Below are 16,735 nucleotides of genomic sequence, written 5' to 3' on the forward strand. Positions count from 1 at the left end.
TGTTTGCAGATACTATCTAATTCGGCCGACCTTTCCTGTAATCGATCCATCGTATCCGCTGACGAATTCTTCGAAGACTCGATTCTTCCAATGTTTTTACCATGAACCGATTGTTATCTTTCTCTCTGAAAGACAGCCATACAGCCCTTTTGTCCTGGTCACTCTCTCTCGTATGTATATCTTACTGCAAAGACTGGTTCGATGTCACGAGTGTCTAGCCAAAGCCTTTGAGCTCTTCGACGATGCGTTTCAACTTGGTATTCTGGCGTTGAGCCTGTTCTGACGTAACAGGGGGAGGTTGACCTGTACACCTATCGGAATACCCTGCGTGTATTCTTTTTAGATAACTCGACGTCCAGCTACATTGATTCTAAATCAGCCGTTTCTTCTTGTCCTTCCTCGCCTTGGGCGCGCCTGAGCTGGACACATTAGGCGCGTCTGACACGGCTTCGAGCTTGACGCATGTAAGCAGATCCTTGAGGGTCATTGAGGGTCATCGATTCCTTCGTTCTGTTGATGAAAACTTTCATACTTTAGTCTTGAGCAGTACAGTGTATCACGGATACCATCACCTTCAAGAACTAGTGAAGCCAGCGAAGGTGAAACACCTGCATCGTGGGCTTGAAGATCGCTCGTGCGTGAGCTGCGATTTTTATCCGCTTTTCATACCCATTGCCGGCGTTACGATTCCACGAAGTTGACGTCACCAACAGACAGTACGTAGAACTACAAGGCCAGCTACTGCGCTGCCGGTCATTTCGATACCCGGTCCGTGATCGCAGCTTCGACACGCACAGCCGAGGTCGTCACCCTGAAACGAAAAGTCCAGATCGACGTCATTCGCTCCCGGGATGGTTCGGCTTGCATTCGGTCTTGTCCGGACCGACGCGAAGAAACAGGAGGAGGTCGAGGTTGAGTGATCCTACAACTTGTACCTGTGGCCCTGTTTATACTACTATTGTACATGGGCCAGGGGATGATCGTATACCGAAACGCTGATCGAACGCGACTCGGGTCTGAAACTCTGTTAAATGGACTCGGCATGCAAGCTAGGAAGATGAAGACCGAGGTAAAGACCGATCCGGGCAGCGCACGCGGTCTTGAAGGGACAGCGAGGGGTGGATCGTAACAGTCTCTCGGCCATCAATCCTCTCATCAGCTCATCAGATCGAACCTCGATCACAGCAGATAACTAGACAGTACTTGGCCGGCAAGATGGATGAAAGAACTCGGTCTGGACCAGCATATCGGCCGCTGAGTCGAACCGACTCGCCCTGCCATTTTGTCACGGCAGCGAACATGTCAACAACAAATGACATCAACGGTCCATCTTTCTGATCGGATCAAAGATCACGAAACGTGTTCGATTTCGCTACCGAGGTGAAGGGGAGCAGGGGAAGCGATCAAATGTTCTCCACAACAACTCGCCGAGGTCCTTTGGGTCCCTTGATCTCACTGATGGGCTGGATGACCTGATTCGTCGAGCAGCCAATCGCAGCGAAAGCAACCGAGGGGAATCAAGGAGTGATCTCGAGATGTCGGTGGGTCGTATGCACGACGCAAGCGATCCATCACTGACGTCGTTGATCGAGTCCGGGAAGACGGACGGATGACCTGATCAGTCTGGCCTCGATCCATCCGGTTTGACACCGACCATCGGAGCGAATGCACAGCAGGAGGCAAGAGCTCAGCTTGCAAAGCTTGAACGTCTAAAAGGAAGAAGAGGAAAAGGGATCGACAAATTGAATTCTGGAACAAAGGAAATACAAACTCGACAAGATATAGCAAGATACGACTCTCTGCTTCTCTCTCCCTCACGCTCGCTTTCAACTTCTTCTACATCACCTGACACAACACCTCGGCTCTGTGTCCCAAAGTCCCTTTCGTTTTGTTTACTCGACGCAACCTGGATCCACAACAATCCACCATCCTTACCTTTCTTGTCGACAAGACGATCGTCCTCTTCTCGTACCCTCGGCCAATCACTCGAGGCTGCCAAGTCTCTCGACGACAACGGACCGGCTTTGCCGAGGCTGTGTCGACAGGACGGAAGCTGCAACTGGCGTGCTAGGTTCGATCCCATCGAAGTAAGTTCGTCTCCGAGCGATATCATACTTGTAGCCTCGTAGTCGACGGGGGCATCGAGCTGATGACCTCAGCCTCTTCTCTCGATTCACAGGAGAAGAGCACAGGCAACACACATACACATCGGGTGATAGCTGGTCATCAAAGATCATCAAGCGGATCCTCTGCAGGTCCGGTCGAGTCACCTGGCCTCTCTCGTCCGGGGTGTCCCATCCTCGCTTTGCCCTTCCTTAGAATCCAATCCTTCTCCGCCGACAGTCTTCAGCAAGACCCTGCCGGATCCTCCCTCTTTCCGGTTACCTGATTCTCGCCTGCACGCTCAACCTCTCTTGCGCCTGACTCTCTCTTCCTCTTGATCGACGATCGACACAGCAACGACATCGCGTTCAACCTCGCCGTGCCTGCATAGCATCGAGCCAGACTTGCAGGTCGAGGTCGAGGACATCTCTCAAAGAGGTAGCCGGCAACCGTACCTTCAAGGGCTCGGTCAACGTGTTCTAGGCGCCGGCGGGGTTCGGAGGGTAAATCGTAGATCATCCATTCGACCTGTGCCCTGGAAGAGAACGTCAACCAGGAAGAAGACGAGTAGGAAAAGGCGTGCCGAGTCAGACGAGAGAGGAATCGTTGGGATTGGGTTTAGTGGCGAAAGTCGAGAGGATATAAAGGCGGGCGATGCAGATCGAGGTTCTTGTGAGTACACGGGGCGAGTGTAAGGGATGCCATAGTATGTAACATGTCTTCTGCTGAACATAACCATAATACACCAATTCTTGCACAGTCTTGTGCAACAGTTATACCATACCAATCAAGATACTCGCCTAAGACAATCGTCGACCATCCAACTCGATGCCGTCTTCCTTCTTTCACCATACCCCTAGTGTGACTATGGAGAAGCTACGGGGATCAGACGAGTCACATCCCACCCCGACCTCTCCTCGTCAGCCGCATGCCAACCACTTCTCCGGCAAGACACTCCGATCGCTGTTTACAACCAAACGTTCAGACAACCCCAGGTCCCCCTCGGTGGCCACGTCTTCGATATTTTCTTCGGGAAATGGGACCGTCCGGAGCGGGGCGGCCGATGCCAAGGGGACGACGAATGGACGGATGAGGGACAAGTTGAACATGGGGACGAGCAGGAGGAGGTCGGATTTGTCCGGGACGGTCAATGGTGCCGAGCGACAACAAGACGTGACGATGAGCAGAGTCAATCCCGTGCCTACCACAGGGAGTCGGTTGATGCAGGGGACGATCGCTTCGAGGTCAAGAGCGGCACAGTCGATGCCTCCTCCATCGTCCACGTCGGTCCCGGCTGCGTCGCATGGGACAGTCAGGTTTCCTGGGCAGCAGGGTGGGCTGGACGAGCGAGTGGTTTCTCCCACTTCGACCGAGGAGAACGAGGTCAAGCCGCCCAGCTTGCCGGTAGTACCGACGACCACTCGCAAAAAGAAGCATTCCCTCTCGCTCTTCCTGAGTTCCACCAAGGCTCGGGCCAGCTTGTCGAGCACAGGATCAGCTGCCGGGACGGAGACGTCGAAACGCTCTGCGACCGCAGAGATCTCAAAGTCGAAAGACACTGTCAAAGCTCGTGTGACCAGTGATCCCGTTGGAGGAGCGAAATATATGGCATCCGATATGAAACGCTCGCAAGCCACTGTGAAAGGTCCGACGTCGGGAAAGGATACGGTCATTGCGAGGGGGAAGGAGACAGCCAAGTCTGATAATCGAGTGGTTCAGAACGATCGGAACGGACAGGCCACGGTCAGGGCGATCACAGAGAGACCTTCCGGATTTAGGCCAAGGAAGGAGAAGGATGCTGCCCCGGAAGTGACCTCGCACGCTGTCACTTCGAGCCGGACGACCTCGGCGACCGCTTCGCGGGTCCATTCACCGAACCCCTCTCACGACCGTCCTGCAGCTCCGAGGACCCAGAATGAAGCCACGAACGGACAAGAGGGTGATCATTTTGTTCTCAGACTTGCGGTGACATACCTCACCAAGACGGTCTTGCCGGAGATCCGATCAAGCCGGCGTGAATCACACAACGGGCGTAACAGCACGAGTCAAATCCCGTCAAATCCCGCACACGGTTATAGGAAGGACTTGATTGAAAAGCTGAGGCCCTTGGAACGTATGGAAAGGTCTTGGGGTATCGATTGGATGCTTAGGGGCAAGGAAGGGTTCAAGGTCAGCTCTCGGACGAGGGAGAAGGAGCGGGATACATTCAGACAAGCTATAGGGGACGGCTCCCTGCTACTATTGTGAGCGATATTTTCGTTGGGCACATAGCGCAGGCGTCATTGACCCAGACGCTTTCACTTTGCAGCCTGACGGATAGATCTACGACCGATGGCATTCGAACGGCCAAGCTTCGATTAGACGCTGTTGTAGCAGCTTGCCGAGCGCTACACCTGTTACTCGACGAGAACATCAACCTGGAAGACATTGTTATCATGGACGGCATACAGGTCTACACGGCTGCTACTCTGGTCGTAGCACTAGCTAGATTCGCAGGACCGCGAGCAAAGCAAGGTGGCTCCGGTGATGATACTGACGATATACGGAGTCGTTCGCCTTCGCCTGTTCGACGGGACACCGCTCATCATTCGGAAACGGGACAGGGAACAAGGCACCGTCCAGAACCGGTGGCAATTGTTAAGGTTCATGAAGAAACCCCTTCTAAACGTCTATCCGGCTCAAGCGATCGTCAGTCGCTCAGACGCATATCTGAATCGCAAAGAATGGCTATTCGTATGCCGGCGGGCAACTACTACGCCTCGAATCCTATGCACTCTAAGTTGGATACTGTATTGTCCATGACTCCGGGAGAGGGCGGCTTTACTCCAGCGTTAGCAACCTCGGACGCAATTGAGGGCTACTTTTCGAATAGGCATTCCGATGCCCGACCTGCATCGCCTTCAAAACCGATACTCAAATCATCTATACCGGCTAGCGACGAGGAGGGGAAAAGCGCTTCGCTGACCGAGTCATCGGTACCCTTTCGGTTTCATAGTCGTGACCCGACGCCAAGCCTGATCAGTGGAACTACGGACCGTACCAGTATGGCGTTGAGCGATCCACCCGAGAGGGCAACACGGTCGATAAGTTTCGCTTCTCACGATGGCGAAACCAAGAGGCAAATCAAAAACGCAATCTATGGCCACGTGGATATCGCAAACGGCCAGAGTGATCGTCAAACTCCTTTCGAAGATCCGATGACACCAGTCTCGGTCTCCGCTGCACGGTTCCGCCCCAGAGTCCAGCGCGGCGTGACTATTGCGAGCAGTATCTCTAGCATGGATGGCATCGACCGGCCTCCCTCTAGACGAAACAGCGAGATCAAACCCGGACGTCCCCAATACATACCTCGTCGACATACAACTCAAGCTCCAAACCTAAGGACTCCTCCTCGGCAAGGAGATCTGCCAGGCCACAGGCATCCCAGTATCACTAGAAAGGCGAGTGGTTCTCAGGGCCAACCATACTCTCCTCCAGCCACTCCCCGTCGCGCAATGTCACCGAGCTTTTCAGACAGCCCCTGGATGCCATCCAGTCGGCGAACGTCTTTCACATCCGCTACCAGTCAGAGTCCCGCCGGTCGGGACTCTTTCAAACCGCTTGTGGTTGTGAAGGATATTGAAGGACGGGTGCAAACATACGTAAGGCCTCTCTTTATGGCTGACCTGTCGATAATGCAGACATTGATTGTGGCGTTTCATTCTAGCAACTGGGAAATTGCATAGGGAAAGGTCAGTTCGGTATCGTCTACCGGGCACTCAACCTAGCCAATGGACAATTTGTGGCTGTCAAACGGATTACCTTGGAAAACCTGGACGAGGACATTGAACAGATTATGAAAGAAGTCGAGGTTTTGAAGCGACTCAAGCATCCTAGCATCGTCCGTTACTTGGGTATGACCCGAGATGACAAATACCTGGACATCATCCTCGAGTATGTGCGAGGTGGTTCCGATTAATCAGAGATCTGGACGCTCACGAACTGAATCTCGTAGATACGTGGAAGGAGGGTCCTTGGCGAACGCTTCGCGCTCTTTCGGAAAATTCAGCGAGCACCTCGTCGCTTGCTATGCCGCCAAGATGCTAGAAGGTTTGCATTACCTTCACGGCGAAGACGTAGTGCATTGCGACTTGAAAGCTGCCAACATTCTCATCACCAAGAAGGCGGACGTCCGCTTGACGGATTTTGGTGTCTCGCTGAATCTCCGTGCAGTGGAGAATCAAAAGGATGATAACGTTGTCGGCACTCCCAACTGGGGTAAGCGGCTTGTCCCGATTACCGTCAACGTGCGAGGCACTAATTCTGCTTCACTTCAGTCGCACCGGAAATCATATCCCTTCAAGGCGCATCTACAGCATCTGACATATGGTCCCTAGGATGCACCATAGTCGAATTACTCGAAGGCAAGCCTCCTTGGTCCGAATTGGATTCCAATATGGCCGTACTCTTCAAGATCGTGGAAGAGGAATGGCCCATCCCTTCGTACTATTCTGAAGAGCTCAAAAGTTTCCTCGGCCTGTGCTTCAAGAAGAATCCTTCGGAAAGACCTACCGCGGAGACACTCTTCGACCACGACTGGATACGAAACGAGATCGGTCTTGATCCGGTAAGCTGAAACCATTTGAGAATACGAAGGGTAGTATCACTGACCGGAGCGCAACTTGATCACACAGCGCTTGCGTAATCATGACAGTATACCATTCCTTCGCCGCATTTCTGGGGATGCTGTTAGGCTGCAGCAGCTGAGATTCGATGCCGGGCCTCCCACTGCATTTTCCCATCTCCGCGATGCATCATCCCCCGTCGATGATAGTTTTCGAGACTGGAAAGTCGACAAGCGACGACCTGGCCTTTCGGAATACGCTTATGCATCTCCTTCTCGGCCGGACCTGCGCTCGAATCCCGGTTCGTCGTTTTCTGTTCGAAGCGACGACACGGACCCCGGGCAAGCTCGACCCGCCGACTTAATCGAGGCGGAACGTCAAAGAGCTCTGAACAAGTTGACGAATGGCCACCACAGCACGTCATCGAATCTCCCCGCCGTCACTCCAATTCTGCAAGTCCATTATCCTACCCGAGCTAAGGAGCGCCTGGAGCGCCTGCGGGAAAGTGACGGGCGACGGGGCAGTGCCGAAACCGATTCCACCACGAGACCCAGTCCCGCTTCGCGCGAACATGTCAAACCAAACGACAATATACGGGAGCACGATGGCACGATCCGACAGAGCTCATCACACTCAGGACCACAAACGTCAGCATTGCCATCTATAATCAAACATCAGAGCGCTGAGCGACCACGTTATGACCAAGGCCACTTACCCGAGGACAAGACAGACACGAAAGGCGACTACTGTACCATTTCATAGATCCGCTGACACCAGTCTCGGTCTCCGCCCCAGAGTGCAGCGCGGCGTAGTGGAGGTAGATGGTATATCGATGTATTACATGTCAAGCACTGAATTTCCCCAAGGTAATAGCGTTCGAAGCTAAGCCTCCTACTCCCGGAACCGCCTGCACCAGTCCCTGGAGATAGGCTAGACTGGTCTCCTCCTCCTTGCTCCCGTCCTAGTTTAATCAAAGGAATCACCCATACAGTTAGGGGGAATGAATTAAGTAGGGAGACCAGGGAAGTGACTTGCCAGATTCTTATGGATCACCACCCACACAAAGAACAGTTCATGCTGTTGAGCAAAGGACAAAGTAGTGGCAGTGGCAGTGGCATCGCGGAAAACATCCTCCAGAAACCGCAGCAAAAGCAGGTGATTTGGGGAGTCCATCAAGACCCGTACGAGCTCAGTGTGATCGAGCCGTTCATATGCGTCCTTAAGCTTGTCGAGGGGATGCGGCATCTGACAGTGCGATGGAGGGTAGTGCTGAGGCTGAGGCTGAGGTTGTGCTAGCGGTTGCGACGGAGGGTAGTGCTGAAGCTGAGGCTGAGGTTCTGCTAGCGGTTGCGACGGAGGGTAGTGCTGAGGCTGAGGCTGTGGTTGCGGTTGCGATGGATGATAGTGCTGAGGCTGAGGCTGAGGTTGTGCTAGCGGTTGCGACGGAGGGTAGTGCTGAGGCTGAGGCTGAGGTTGTGCTAGCGGTTGCGACGGAGGGTAGTGCTGAGGCTGAGGCTGAGGCTGAGGTTGTGGTTGACCATAGCTCGGATACAGCATCTGAAGGTGGGGTTGCGGCAGATGATAGCCTGGATACAGCATTGGTGGCTGTGGCGGGCAATGGCCTGAATACGGCGTCTGAAGGTGGGGTTGCGGCAGATGATAGCCTGGATACAGCATTGGTGGCTGTGGCGGGCAATGGCCTGAATACGGCGTCTGAAGGTGGGGTTGCGGCAGATGATAGCCTGTATACGGCATTTGATAGTGGGGTTGCGGCGCAGGGTAGAACGGCTGGGCGGGTGGAAAGGCATTTTGTGGAAAAAACCCGAACCCGTTGGGTTGTTCGGCGGCCATCCAACCACCTCGTCCTTCAGAAGGACCTGGCGGTCGACCTGCCAGGCCATTCCATTGATCGTTCATTGGATTCATCGCGCCCTGACCCTGATCGCCTACGGGCCGCAGCAAGCTGGTCTCCCGCCAGGTCGTTGAAGCCGCGTGAACAACAGATCAGGAACTCAGGAGCGACGTCTAGACATACCAGGTGTATGCATGGGACAGATAATTGCCGCCACCTGACAAGTGGGAGGAGCTACGATCTTTATGACGTAGACTAGCTGTTAGCAGCACGGGAAGCGAGCTCGTGTGAGCTTATACGCTTCCTTGGTGTCAAACATGGCTCATACCTGTTGTGTATTTGTCGTGCAACTTCTGATAGATGTCAGATGTAGCTAAGGCTCGTAACTTGTAGAGTACTCTATATCTCGCAGTGGTGACCGGGCAGTATACGGGCAGCGTACAGCGTATTCAAGCTTTCGTGTTCAAGGTCGCCCTCAGCTTGTCGAACTAAGCTTCTCGAAACACAGTCGGGCAGTTTGCTTCCGCCTCCCTATTTTCGCTCCCGTCACTTCAACTGGGTCACATAAAACCGTCATCGGCATATCCCTCGATACCCACCGTTGTTTACCTCCCCTGACATCTGGGATACAAGCTTCACAGGACTGATAACCTCTTCGTGCGTTCCGCAAACACTAATCAACCCCCTCCAAACCCCTTCAAGAAGTAAGCACGTCGTCGGTCATTGCGGTTGCGCGGTGGCATACCAAGCTCATTATACCGTTGTATCGTCGACACAGGCCAACCAACCATGTCAGGCCGGTCCCTCCGATCTCAAACTAAAGGAAATCCGCTTGGTGTCATCATGGAGAGACTCGGCAACCCAAAAACGGCACATAGAGCAAGGGCTATGCGAGTAGTCACTTCGTTATTGTCGTCGACCCCTTCCGACGTCGACTTCAGCGGCCAGCTTGAGACGATGGCGTTCGACGAGCGTATGAGCCAGGTCGAAAATTGGATCGCCTTGATCAAGGGAATCCAATCCTCGACGCCTTCGATCCAGGCGATCGAATCCTCGACTTCGACTCCAACAAATGCCTTTACGGAACGCGAGACAGCCATCGTTACCCTCTTCAACAAGGTCCTAGACCTGCTCGCAGCCGCCCGTAACCACATGTCCAAGGAGGTTTTGGTTTTGGCACCGGTGGCACCAGATTTCGAGACTTTGGCAGCTTTGGAGGTGTTTGCTGCGGTCCTCGGGTCCGAGTTGGTCGCCACAGCCAATCAATTGGCAGCGACTGGAACCTTCCCCATTCGAGCGGAAAGTTCAGGGGATCGTTACTCTCTTGAGACGTTCAAGGCTTTGGTTCGATGGGCGAAGTTCCAAGACCGTCCTCCTAATCTGACATCAATGTCAACTGTCGCGCCACAGCAGCTACACCTCTATATCGACACAGTCATAAGAAGACGACCAGATAACACCGATTCGTGAGTCAGGCATTCGCTTGCCGTTCAACTCCCATCGACTGACTCGACTCGGCTTGTTCTCCCAATTGTCCAGGAAGGTAGCGGCCACCCTCCGCGATGTATCCGAGTCCCTCTACACCGCATGCTTCAAGCGATACGCACTCGCCTCAGGGTTGACCGTGCTCGCGGCGCAGCGTCTACTCAGCCGCATCATACAGGGAGAGGGCGTCGACGACTGCGCGCAGGACAGTCTCGAAACCCTATTCGTCGCCGGAGCGGCAGCGAGCAAGTCATCATCGAAGACTGCCCGTTGGACCTTGCTCCCGGTCGAAACGCCGGGCTCCAAAGAGGAGCTCGACTTTCCTTCTCGCGCGGCTCACGAGCAGCGGGAAGCGAATACCGCCCAGAAGGGCAAGGTCGGTTACGAGGTGGAAGACGCTCGGGGTGGGTATTCGATATTTCTACGCACTACTGGCGGGCCGGTCGATATTCGTCACGACCAGCGGGCCGGTCAATCGGATCAATACCCCCAGGTACGAATACGATCATCTTCTCGTATTCCGTGCTCACCTTTGATCCTTTGAACGCTGATTTCCGTGATCACACTCCTTTTTTGAAAGATCCTCTCCGCCCATGCTATCGACCATGCCGCACAGCTCTGGCTTGAGGATCTCTGCAGAACGACCGGGGTCGTCAGCAGGACAATCGGTCTGGGTACTTCGCAAGACGAAATCGAAGCTCTTAGAAGCTGGTTAGCCGCGACGAGAAAGGTACCTGTCGCGGCTACCCATCAAACCTTGACTGCGGATGTGAATCGTGCATCCAGTCCCAGTCCGTCGAGTCTGACCAGCTCGGCGGACAGTTGCGCTGACCGATACCGAACGGAAAGTCCTGATGGGTCGTCATCGCTTACCTCCTTGGGTAGTAGCTTGGCTGACCTCAGCGAGGCCGAAGAGTACGCCAACCGTGGCACGTCGGACATTAGTCAGACACCCGAACACACTCCACGCGGCGCTGTACACGAGAAGCTTGTCTCCCATCCTGTCGTCAAGCCTGTTACGGGCCAAGTTTCAGATGGGGATCGCGATCTTGATACCGCATATGTTGCAAAGAGTGTCGACGATATTCGCCGCGAGTGGAACTTGGGAAAGCAGCCCGACCTGAGCGACGAGGATGTGAGGCAGTATCTGATCGGGAAAACGGGTGACATCGCCGCAGACGGAATCCATGGGTTGATCGACGGGTTGGCACAGGGGATCTGCACGTCGCGGGACCCCCCTATCCATCCTCAGCGAATTCGTGCTGGTCTGTCCACGATCAGAGGACCGTTCAACCTCGATGAATGCATCACGCTCGATGTCAGGCGACTTGTCAAGTACCTCTACGCCCACATCTGTCTCGATACCCAAGGAGTGGAGGCCGCACTGCCCGACGAAGTCGGAGATCCTGTTGTCCCACTCTCTTCTCACACCGAAAGCGCGCGCATTGCCTATGACCTGCGTCGGTATTTGTACCGGATTCAAGTGCATATCGTCTCGCACAGTCACCCGCACCTCGCGGGTGACATCGGCTGGACGTTTGAGCCTATCGGCGAAACCGACCTGGTAGTACGCGGTACCAGCCCGAGCGCGAACTCACCCTTGGCCTTCCGGTTTCTGATGGATCACGAGGCATTTGTCGACATCGATGCTGCACCGCGGATGCCGACAACCGAGAGAGGTTGGAAGGAAAAGATGGTGGTTGGTCTCGCCGAGCTGTCGGACTTAGGCTGTCATACGTCATTGATGAAGGCGTATAAGGCTCAGATCCGGTCGTTGGGTAGCGATCCGGAGAGCCTGCCCGACTGGAATTTCATAGCGGACCCGAAAGCCGTCCGTTATCGGATGTCGTCGTATAGCAAACGTATAGACGGCACTGCAAAAATATATCGGGGAGAAGGAGAAATGACGCTGGTCATTAAGGAGGAAGAGACTCCCTACCGATTCCTTGGGATCGTGCTGGACAGTCTGTTCGGGCGGCAACACCCCGTTGAATACATACAGAGTGTCGAGAAACCGCAGGTCCAGGACAACGGGCGAGTCTACCAGGTTCAGGATGGTACCGCCTTGTATCACATTTCGTTGAATGTGTAGCGCGATCTTTAGACGTCAATTTTACTATCCGTGTACTAGCTTCTTTCGCCTATGTGACACTCGCGGCGCCGTCGATATTGTTGTGAATTGTATAAATTGTGGAGCTTAGACTCCCAGAGAAATTGAATCTTGTTTGGTTAGAGTCCCGGAGGACCAAGTGCGCAGGTTGTCTCATAGGGTTGCGCCTGCGACCAACTGGCTATCATACGTCTATTTTCGCCGTGTCATTGCGGGCAAGAACGGGAAGAGTGGCTGGCACTTTGATTGGAAGACAGGTCAGGCGGTCGCGGAGCCTGCTGTCTGGGAGGAATGGTTGTCTTCGCTAGTAAGTCACGGTCTCTTTCCAATTTCGTCCGATTTCGGAAGATTGATTTGCTGGCTTCAGGGCGACGAATGTGCCCCTTATGAGAAGTGCCGCGAACCTTGGCACCTGTTCGAACTATGGGATAAGTATCGAAGGGGAAGAGGCGCGACTCGCGAGACTGTGAAGAAGCCGGGTACTCGCCCTTCAAAGGTCGGCAGAGTTACACAGGTCAGCGAAGAAGAGGATAGTTCAGGGGAAGAGTATGAGAACCCTTCCCAAACCCCTGAGAAATCTACTGGCAGTTGCAAAAGATCATTAGCCTCCAGTACCCCGCAGAGTCAAGCTAGCCGCAGGAAACGAAGACATCGAGAATCACTTCGCGAACAGCAATCTCGAGACCAAAAGTCCTCACTGAAGAGATGGTACGACTGATACAAAACAGTCGCCCTCTATAAGGCTTGCTGGCAAGCCTGAATAGTAGTAACACACGGGACTAGAAGGTATGGGTAGGGTAATGACTGTAATAACGGATGTCTAACTACTACAAGGTGCTAGTTAGACATCTACAAACACATCCCCTAATAGGTCTCCGAGAGGGTCTCCAAGAGGGTCTCCGAACGGACCTCCGTAGGAGGTGAAAACCTACATCCCGCGTGTGTACGGCATGCGTACCGCGGATGCCTATAATACCCTCCCTCAGTGGGCAAGAAAGCGGCGAAATTATTATCTCAGGACAAAGTCCGATGGGGATTAACCGCCAGCGATGACTTCCAGATCACCAACTCCATGATGGAAAATCCTGCTCGATGCGAGTTCTATCTTGGGATGTCGCCGGTAGACCGACAGCGATGGTCGTTTGGCTACATCAGAATCGATAGAGAGCCTCCATCTGAATGTGAAACACGAACGCGATAACCGAAAATGTCGTACGATAAAGGTACGGCGTCGAGAGGCGAAAACGTAAAGCTGTGAAATAAGATCCTTCTTGATTGCTTGCTGATTATTCTACCACGGTCAGTCTGCAATGGAAAAGAAGGGAATCGTCCTGACGGGGGTGGGGGTCTATATACGTGTCTAGCGTACGCTCACGCCAGTGCGACCGAGTAAAATACCGGAAGAGGTATATACTCCGCGCCGTGCGTCTACCGCTTCTCCTCTGCCTGTATGCCTTGACCTATACACGTGCCTCCCGCTTCCCATCGATAGATGAAACCTTCTGTATCCTCCGTCGGCTGCCGCTCAGTAATCCGGCGTGACCAACAGCGGCGAAGGCGAAGGCGAGGTAGTCAAAGAGCGAACCGCGGATGTAGGAAGTAGTCAACCGTCGGGGCCAATCAATCCATGTCTCCACAGCGGCTGGGTAGAAGCGCAGAAGGGGGAATTTGAGTCCGTTTCCGTACGCTTCGGTGCAAGTATTTAGCCTTTTGTTAGGCGTCGAGAAGGCTCCGGGGAAGACCGGCTCGAAGTACACCTGTGAGGACATATCTGGGAGTAGTGTAGACCGTAGGCTAGGGTATATAGATGCAATAGCAGATGAGAAACTACAACTACTACAAAAGATGAGAAAGTAGTAGTATATGATATGCTCCTTGAACAACTCCGGCGGAGTTGCTACGAGTCGTCCCCGCGTACGCGCGCGCCGCTATAACACCTTTTATAACATAGCGTACATGTTATGAGACGCTTGAGTACCTTGTGGAATTCAAGCGCCCATATTACATCTCTTCGATATTCGACTGTCTTTACAAGAGAATAGGTCACTTTCCTGACGGTTAGCCACTCTTACATACTCTCATTCACAGTGAAGTACTCCTCGGTGCATAAACACGTCTCTCGTTCACGCGGCTAGCCCTCCCATGACAGAGCGGCATCGGCTTGAGAGGGAGATGGGATGTGACTGGAGAGATCATTGAGCTTTTAGTGGAGTTGCTTGAGCAACTGCAGATATTCCTCCTCTGTCTTATCCAAGTGCGGTGTAAGCAATGCTAGCGTACTTCTTTCCACTTGCAAGCAATCAACTTTGGCTTGAGCTTCTTGTAACTGGCGACTCATCGTTTTGTTGCTCACGTCGAATCCATTTGGCAGTCTGGATGAGAGAGTTGTACCTGTTCTGAGGTCAGTTGGCACGGGATTTTCCTGTGTGACAAGGCCATCGAGGTTTGTGATGTGAGTTTCCGGCCCGGCGGTAATATCTTTGTTGTGCTGGGTTGGCTTGATGATGTCCCTCTTTTCCTCCTCCGCCTCTTCTGTCTCCTCGGCTTTCTCCTCTTCCACCTACGAGGGGTGTCACGGGAGGGTGCGACGGGGAGGCTAGAGTATGTAGAGGCGGGACCGGTAGCGGGCTATTTGGGGCGTTTCGGCACTATAGCAGCGGTTTTGTTGTGACTTAGGTCAAGATATGCAAGATAACGGTATGATGGACTTTGATATCGTCGCCGAGAACCAACATTGCGTCAATAATTGATCATCACATTGACACACCATAGCTGTAAGCGGTAAATTTACTGATAGCGCGTGCGATTTAGGTCGATTTCGGCCCTGCTAAAGCGTGTCGCATTGTGAGGAACATAAGATGAGGAATCGATACAACTGAAAGGATCCGAATACGCGGCCTCTAGTCCCCCCCCAGTATGAGTTCGACGAGCTGCTGCCGGGCGTCTGAGAGAGAAGAGGTACCACAGCCGGGGCCCCAACCTTGTATATGCTCGATCGCCTCTACCGATGACATCAACGGTATCGCTTTTATCAATGAGCGAATCGTTTGAAGGACGAACACCCCGCAGGAAACGGCGTCTGTCTGCTGCGGAGTGACCATGTTGATGTATCCGGTAGGCAGCATGGCCGTCGGGAAGCCAAGAGCGATCATGCGTCGGCGCAGATTTGCGAGGAATTCGACGTGTTTGCCACAGCCTAATTAATGCGATAAATTGCATCAGCGCAGAGCTAAGGGGTATAGCGGGCGAGCGATCGCAATCCATGAGCGCAGGGGTGAGGGATAAAGCGGGCGAGCGATAGCCATCGCAATCCCAACTCCCAACTCACCTTGGGCGCTGTCGAATATCAGCCAGTCGGACGGTCTCCTAGCGATTCGCACGATCAGCCAATAGTGACCTATGACCGCGTTGTCGGGGCCTCCGTCCTGAACTACTGGCAGGAACCACATCGCTTTGGTGGAGACGAGTTCGTACAGTCCAGCGACCTATAACATATCAAGTTGTTAATGGAGAGGCCAAGGCCAAAGCAAAGAAGCATGAACCAAGACTGACCGGCATCTTGAACTGCGGGCCTAGGCTGTTGGAATCGAGTATGCCCTGCATTGTAAAGAAGAGTGGGGCACACCAGACCTGGACCTGGCTGCCGATGGTGGTGTCGGCACTGTATATGAAACGGATCTTTCAGCCCGTGATGTTATTGCAGTATGCCGATATGGAAATATCTCACTCCGTTTGTATAGCGGAACACGCAGCATCCACAATGAAATTGCTCAGCGGACCGCTTCTGAGCGTCATCATGTCCTTCTCTTCGTACGACGGCTTCCACAGCGCGGAGACCGAGTTGCAAGCGGGGGAAGGGGAGGTTGCCCTGGTCTTCCGAGGTTCACGAGCTCGCAGGCCGGACGGCAGGTCTGCTTCTCGACGTTTGAGGTTGAGGCTGGGTGATTGAGGCGGTGCAATCCGGCGATCCTTTGAGGGCAGTGCGTCGAGGGGAGGAGGTTTGCATCCCACCCGGATGGAACGGTGAGACTGGGCCAACAGCGATTCGAACTCGTTGCTGGCGATTCTGCGAGCGCCGACTTCGTGATGCTTGCGCATGAACCATCGGACCTTCTCGATCACGGTCGAGGTGATATCGGCCATCACCTCGATGGTGGTGGCGCGGTCTGCCAAGATGATTAGGAACCTGTAAGATGTTCCTTCGGCTATGTAGACCTGACCGCACCATTCCCAAAGCAAGAACAGGGTGTCTGCATGCTCTTGCTCGTGTTTGTATTGCGAAATGGTGAGGAAGGCGACGTCGAGGCTTTCGGGACGTGCGGGCTGCAGATACCGAGCTCGAGAGATAGGAAGCCGTTCCATTGTCGCTGAATCACTAATATTGAGGTTTTGAATGAGATGTTGCGCACGAAGCAGTGATATCCGAGGTGATCATACGCTGAGAGAGAGAGATAGATGACGACGACGATGGACTAGCGGACTAGGTACATGATGTGGCTGTGCGAGAGGTAGTCGTCTGGATATCTGGTTGTAGGCGTAGCATGCGACGCGTAATTAAGGGTGTGTTCGCGAATACGCGTC

General features: G+C 53.6%; 4 protein-coding genes across 4 annotated transcripts; 2 read left to right on the plus strand and 2 right to left on the minus strand.

Moving 5' to 3' along the window:
• Nucleotides 1-5,815: 5,815 nt before the first annotated feature.
• HD553DRAFT_274005 (kinase-like domain-containing protein) lies at nt 5,816-6,718 on the plus strand (the record flags this gene model as incomplete). The annotated part of the gene is made up of 3 exons (XM_046177845.1): nt 5,816-6,047; nt 6,109-6,360; nt 6,420-6,718. Coding segments are annotated over 3 exons (783 nt in total), but the record flags the coding sequence as incomplete, so codon positions are not given.
• A 994-nt stretch (nt 6,719-7,712) lies between these two features.
• On the minus strand, nt 7,713-8,633 carry HD553DRAFT_343457 (uncharacterized protein; the record flags this gene model as incomplete). Its single annotated transcript, XM_046182879.1, has 1 exon — nt 7,713-8,633. The coding sequence occupies one exon, from the start codon at nt 8,631-8,633 to the stop codon at nt 7,713-7,715; it is 921 nt and encodes a 306-aa protein (XP_046035487.1).
• A 485-nt stretch (nt 8,634-9,118) lies between these two features.
• Nucleotides 9,119-12,258, plus strand: HD553DRAFT_313997 (uncharacterized protein). The gene is made up of 3 exons (XM_046180300.1): nt 9,119-10,025; nt 10,099-10,537; nt 10,625-12,258. The coding sequence occupies exons 1-3, from the start codon at nt 9,349-9,351 to the stop codon at nt 12,134-12,136; spliced, it is 2,628 nt and encodes an 875-aa protein (XP_046035488.1). The 5' UTR covers nt 9,119-9,348; the 3' UTR covers nt 12,137-12,258.
• A 2,613-nt stretch (nt 12,259-14,871) lies between these two features.
• Nucleotides 14,872-16,695, minus strand: HD553DRAFT_351038 (uncharacterized protein). Its single transcript, XM_046183582.1, has 4 exons — nt 15,882-16,695; nt 15,707-15,815; nt 15,483-15,639; nt 14,872-15,350 (listed from the first exon to the last, which is right to left on the minus strand). The coding sequence occupies exons 1-4, from the start codon at nt 16,514-16,516 to the stop codon at nt 15,055-15,057; spliced, it is 1,197 nt and encodes a 398-aa protein (XP_046035489.1). The 5' UTR covers nt 16,517-16,695; the 3' UTR covers nt 14,872-15,054.
• Between the last annotated feature and the right edge of the window lie 40 nt (nt 16,696-16,735).

Source organism: Filobasidium floriforme, assembly GCF_021052385.1.
Source record: "Filobasidium floriforme strain CBS 6241 chromosome Unknown HD553scaffold_15, whole genome shotgun sequence".
In the NCBI taxonomy this organism is placed as follows: domain Eukaryota; kingdom Fungi; phylum Basidiomycota; class Tremellomycetes; order Filobasidiales; family Filobasidiaceae; genus Filobasidium; species Filobasidium floriforme.

Bases quoted from the DNA above. Each gene is read 5' to 3' on its own strand.
- HD553DRAFT_351038 (XM_046183582.1), bottom strand. From the start codon at position 16,516: ATGGAACGGCTTCCTATCTCTCGAGCTCGGTATCTGCAGCCCGCACGT. The intron at 15,816-15,881 runs GTGAGATATTTC...TTTCATATACAG, and splicing joins TGTTCCGCTATACAAACGGA to TGCCGACACCACCATCGGCA. The intron at 15,351-15,482 runs GTGAGTTGGGAG...CGCATTAATTAG, and splicing joins GATATTCGACAGCGCCCAAG to GCTGTGGCAAACACGTCGAA.
- HD553DRAFT_313997 (XM_046180300.1), top strand. From the start codon at position 9,349: ATGTCAGGCCGGTCCCTCCGATCTCAAACTAAAGGAAATCCGCTTGGT. The intron at 10,026-10,098 runs GTGAGTCAGGCA...CCAATTGTCCAG, and splicing joins CGACCAGATAACACCGATTC to GAAGGTAGCGGCCACCCTCC. The intron at 10,538-10,624 runs GTACGAATACGA...CTTTTTTGAAAG, and splicing joins AATCGGATCAATACCCCCAG to ATCCTCTCCGCCCATGCTAT.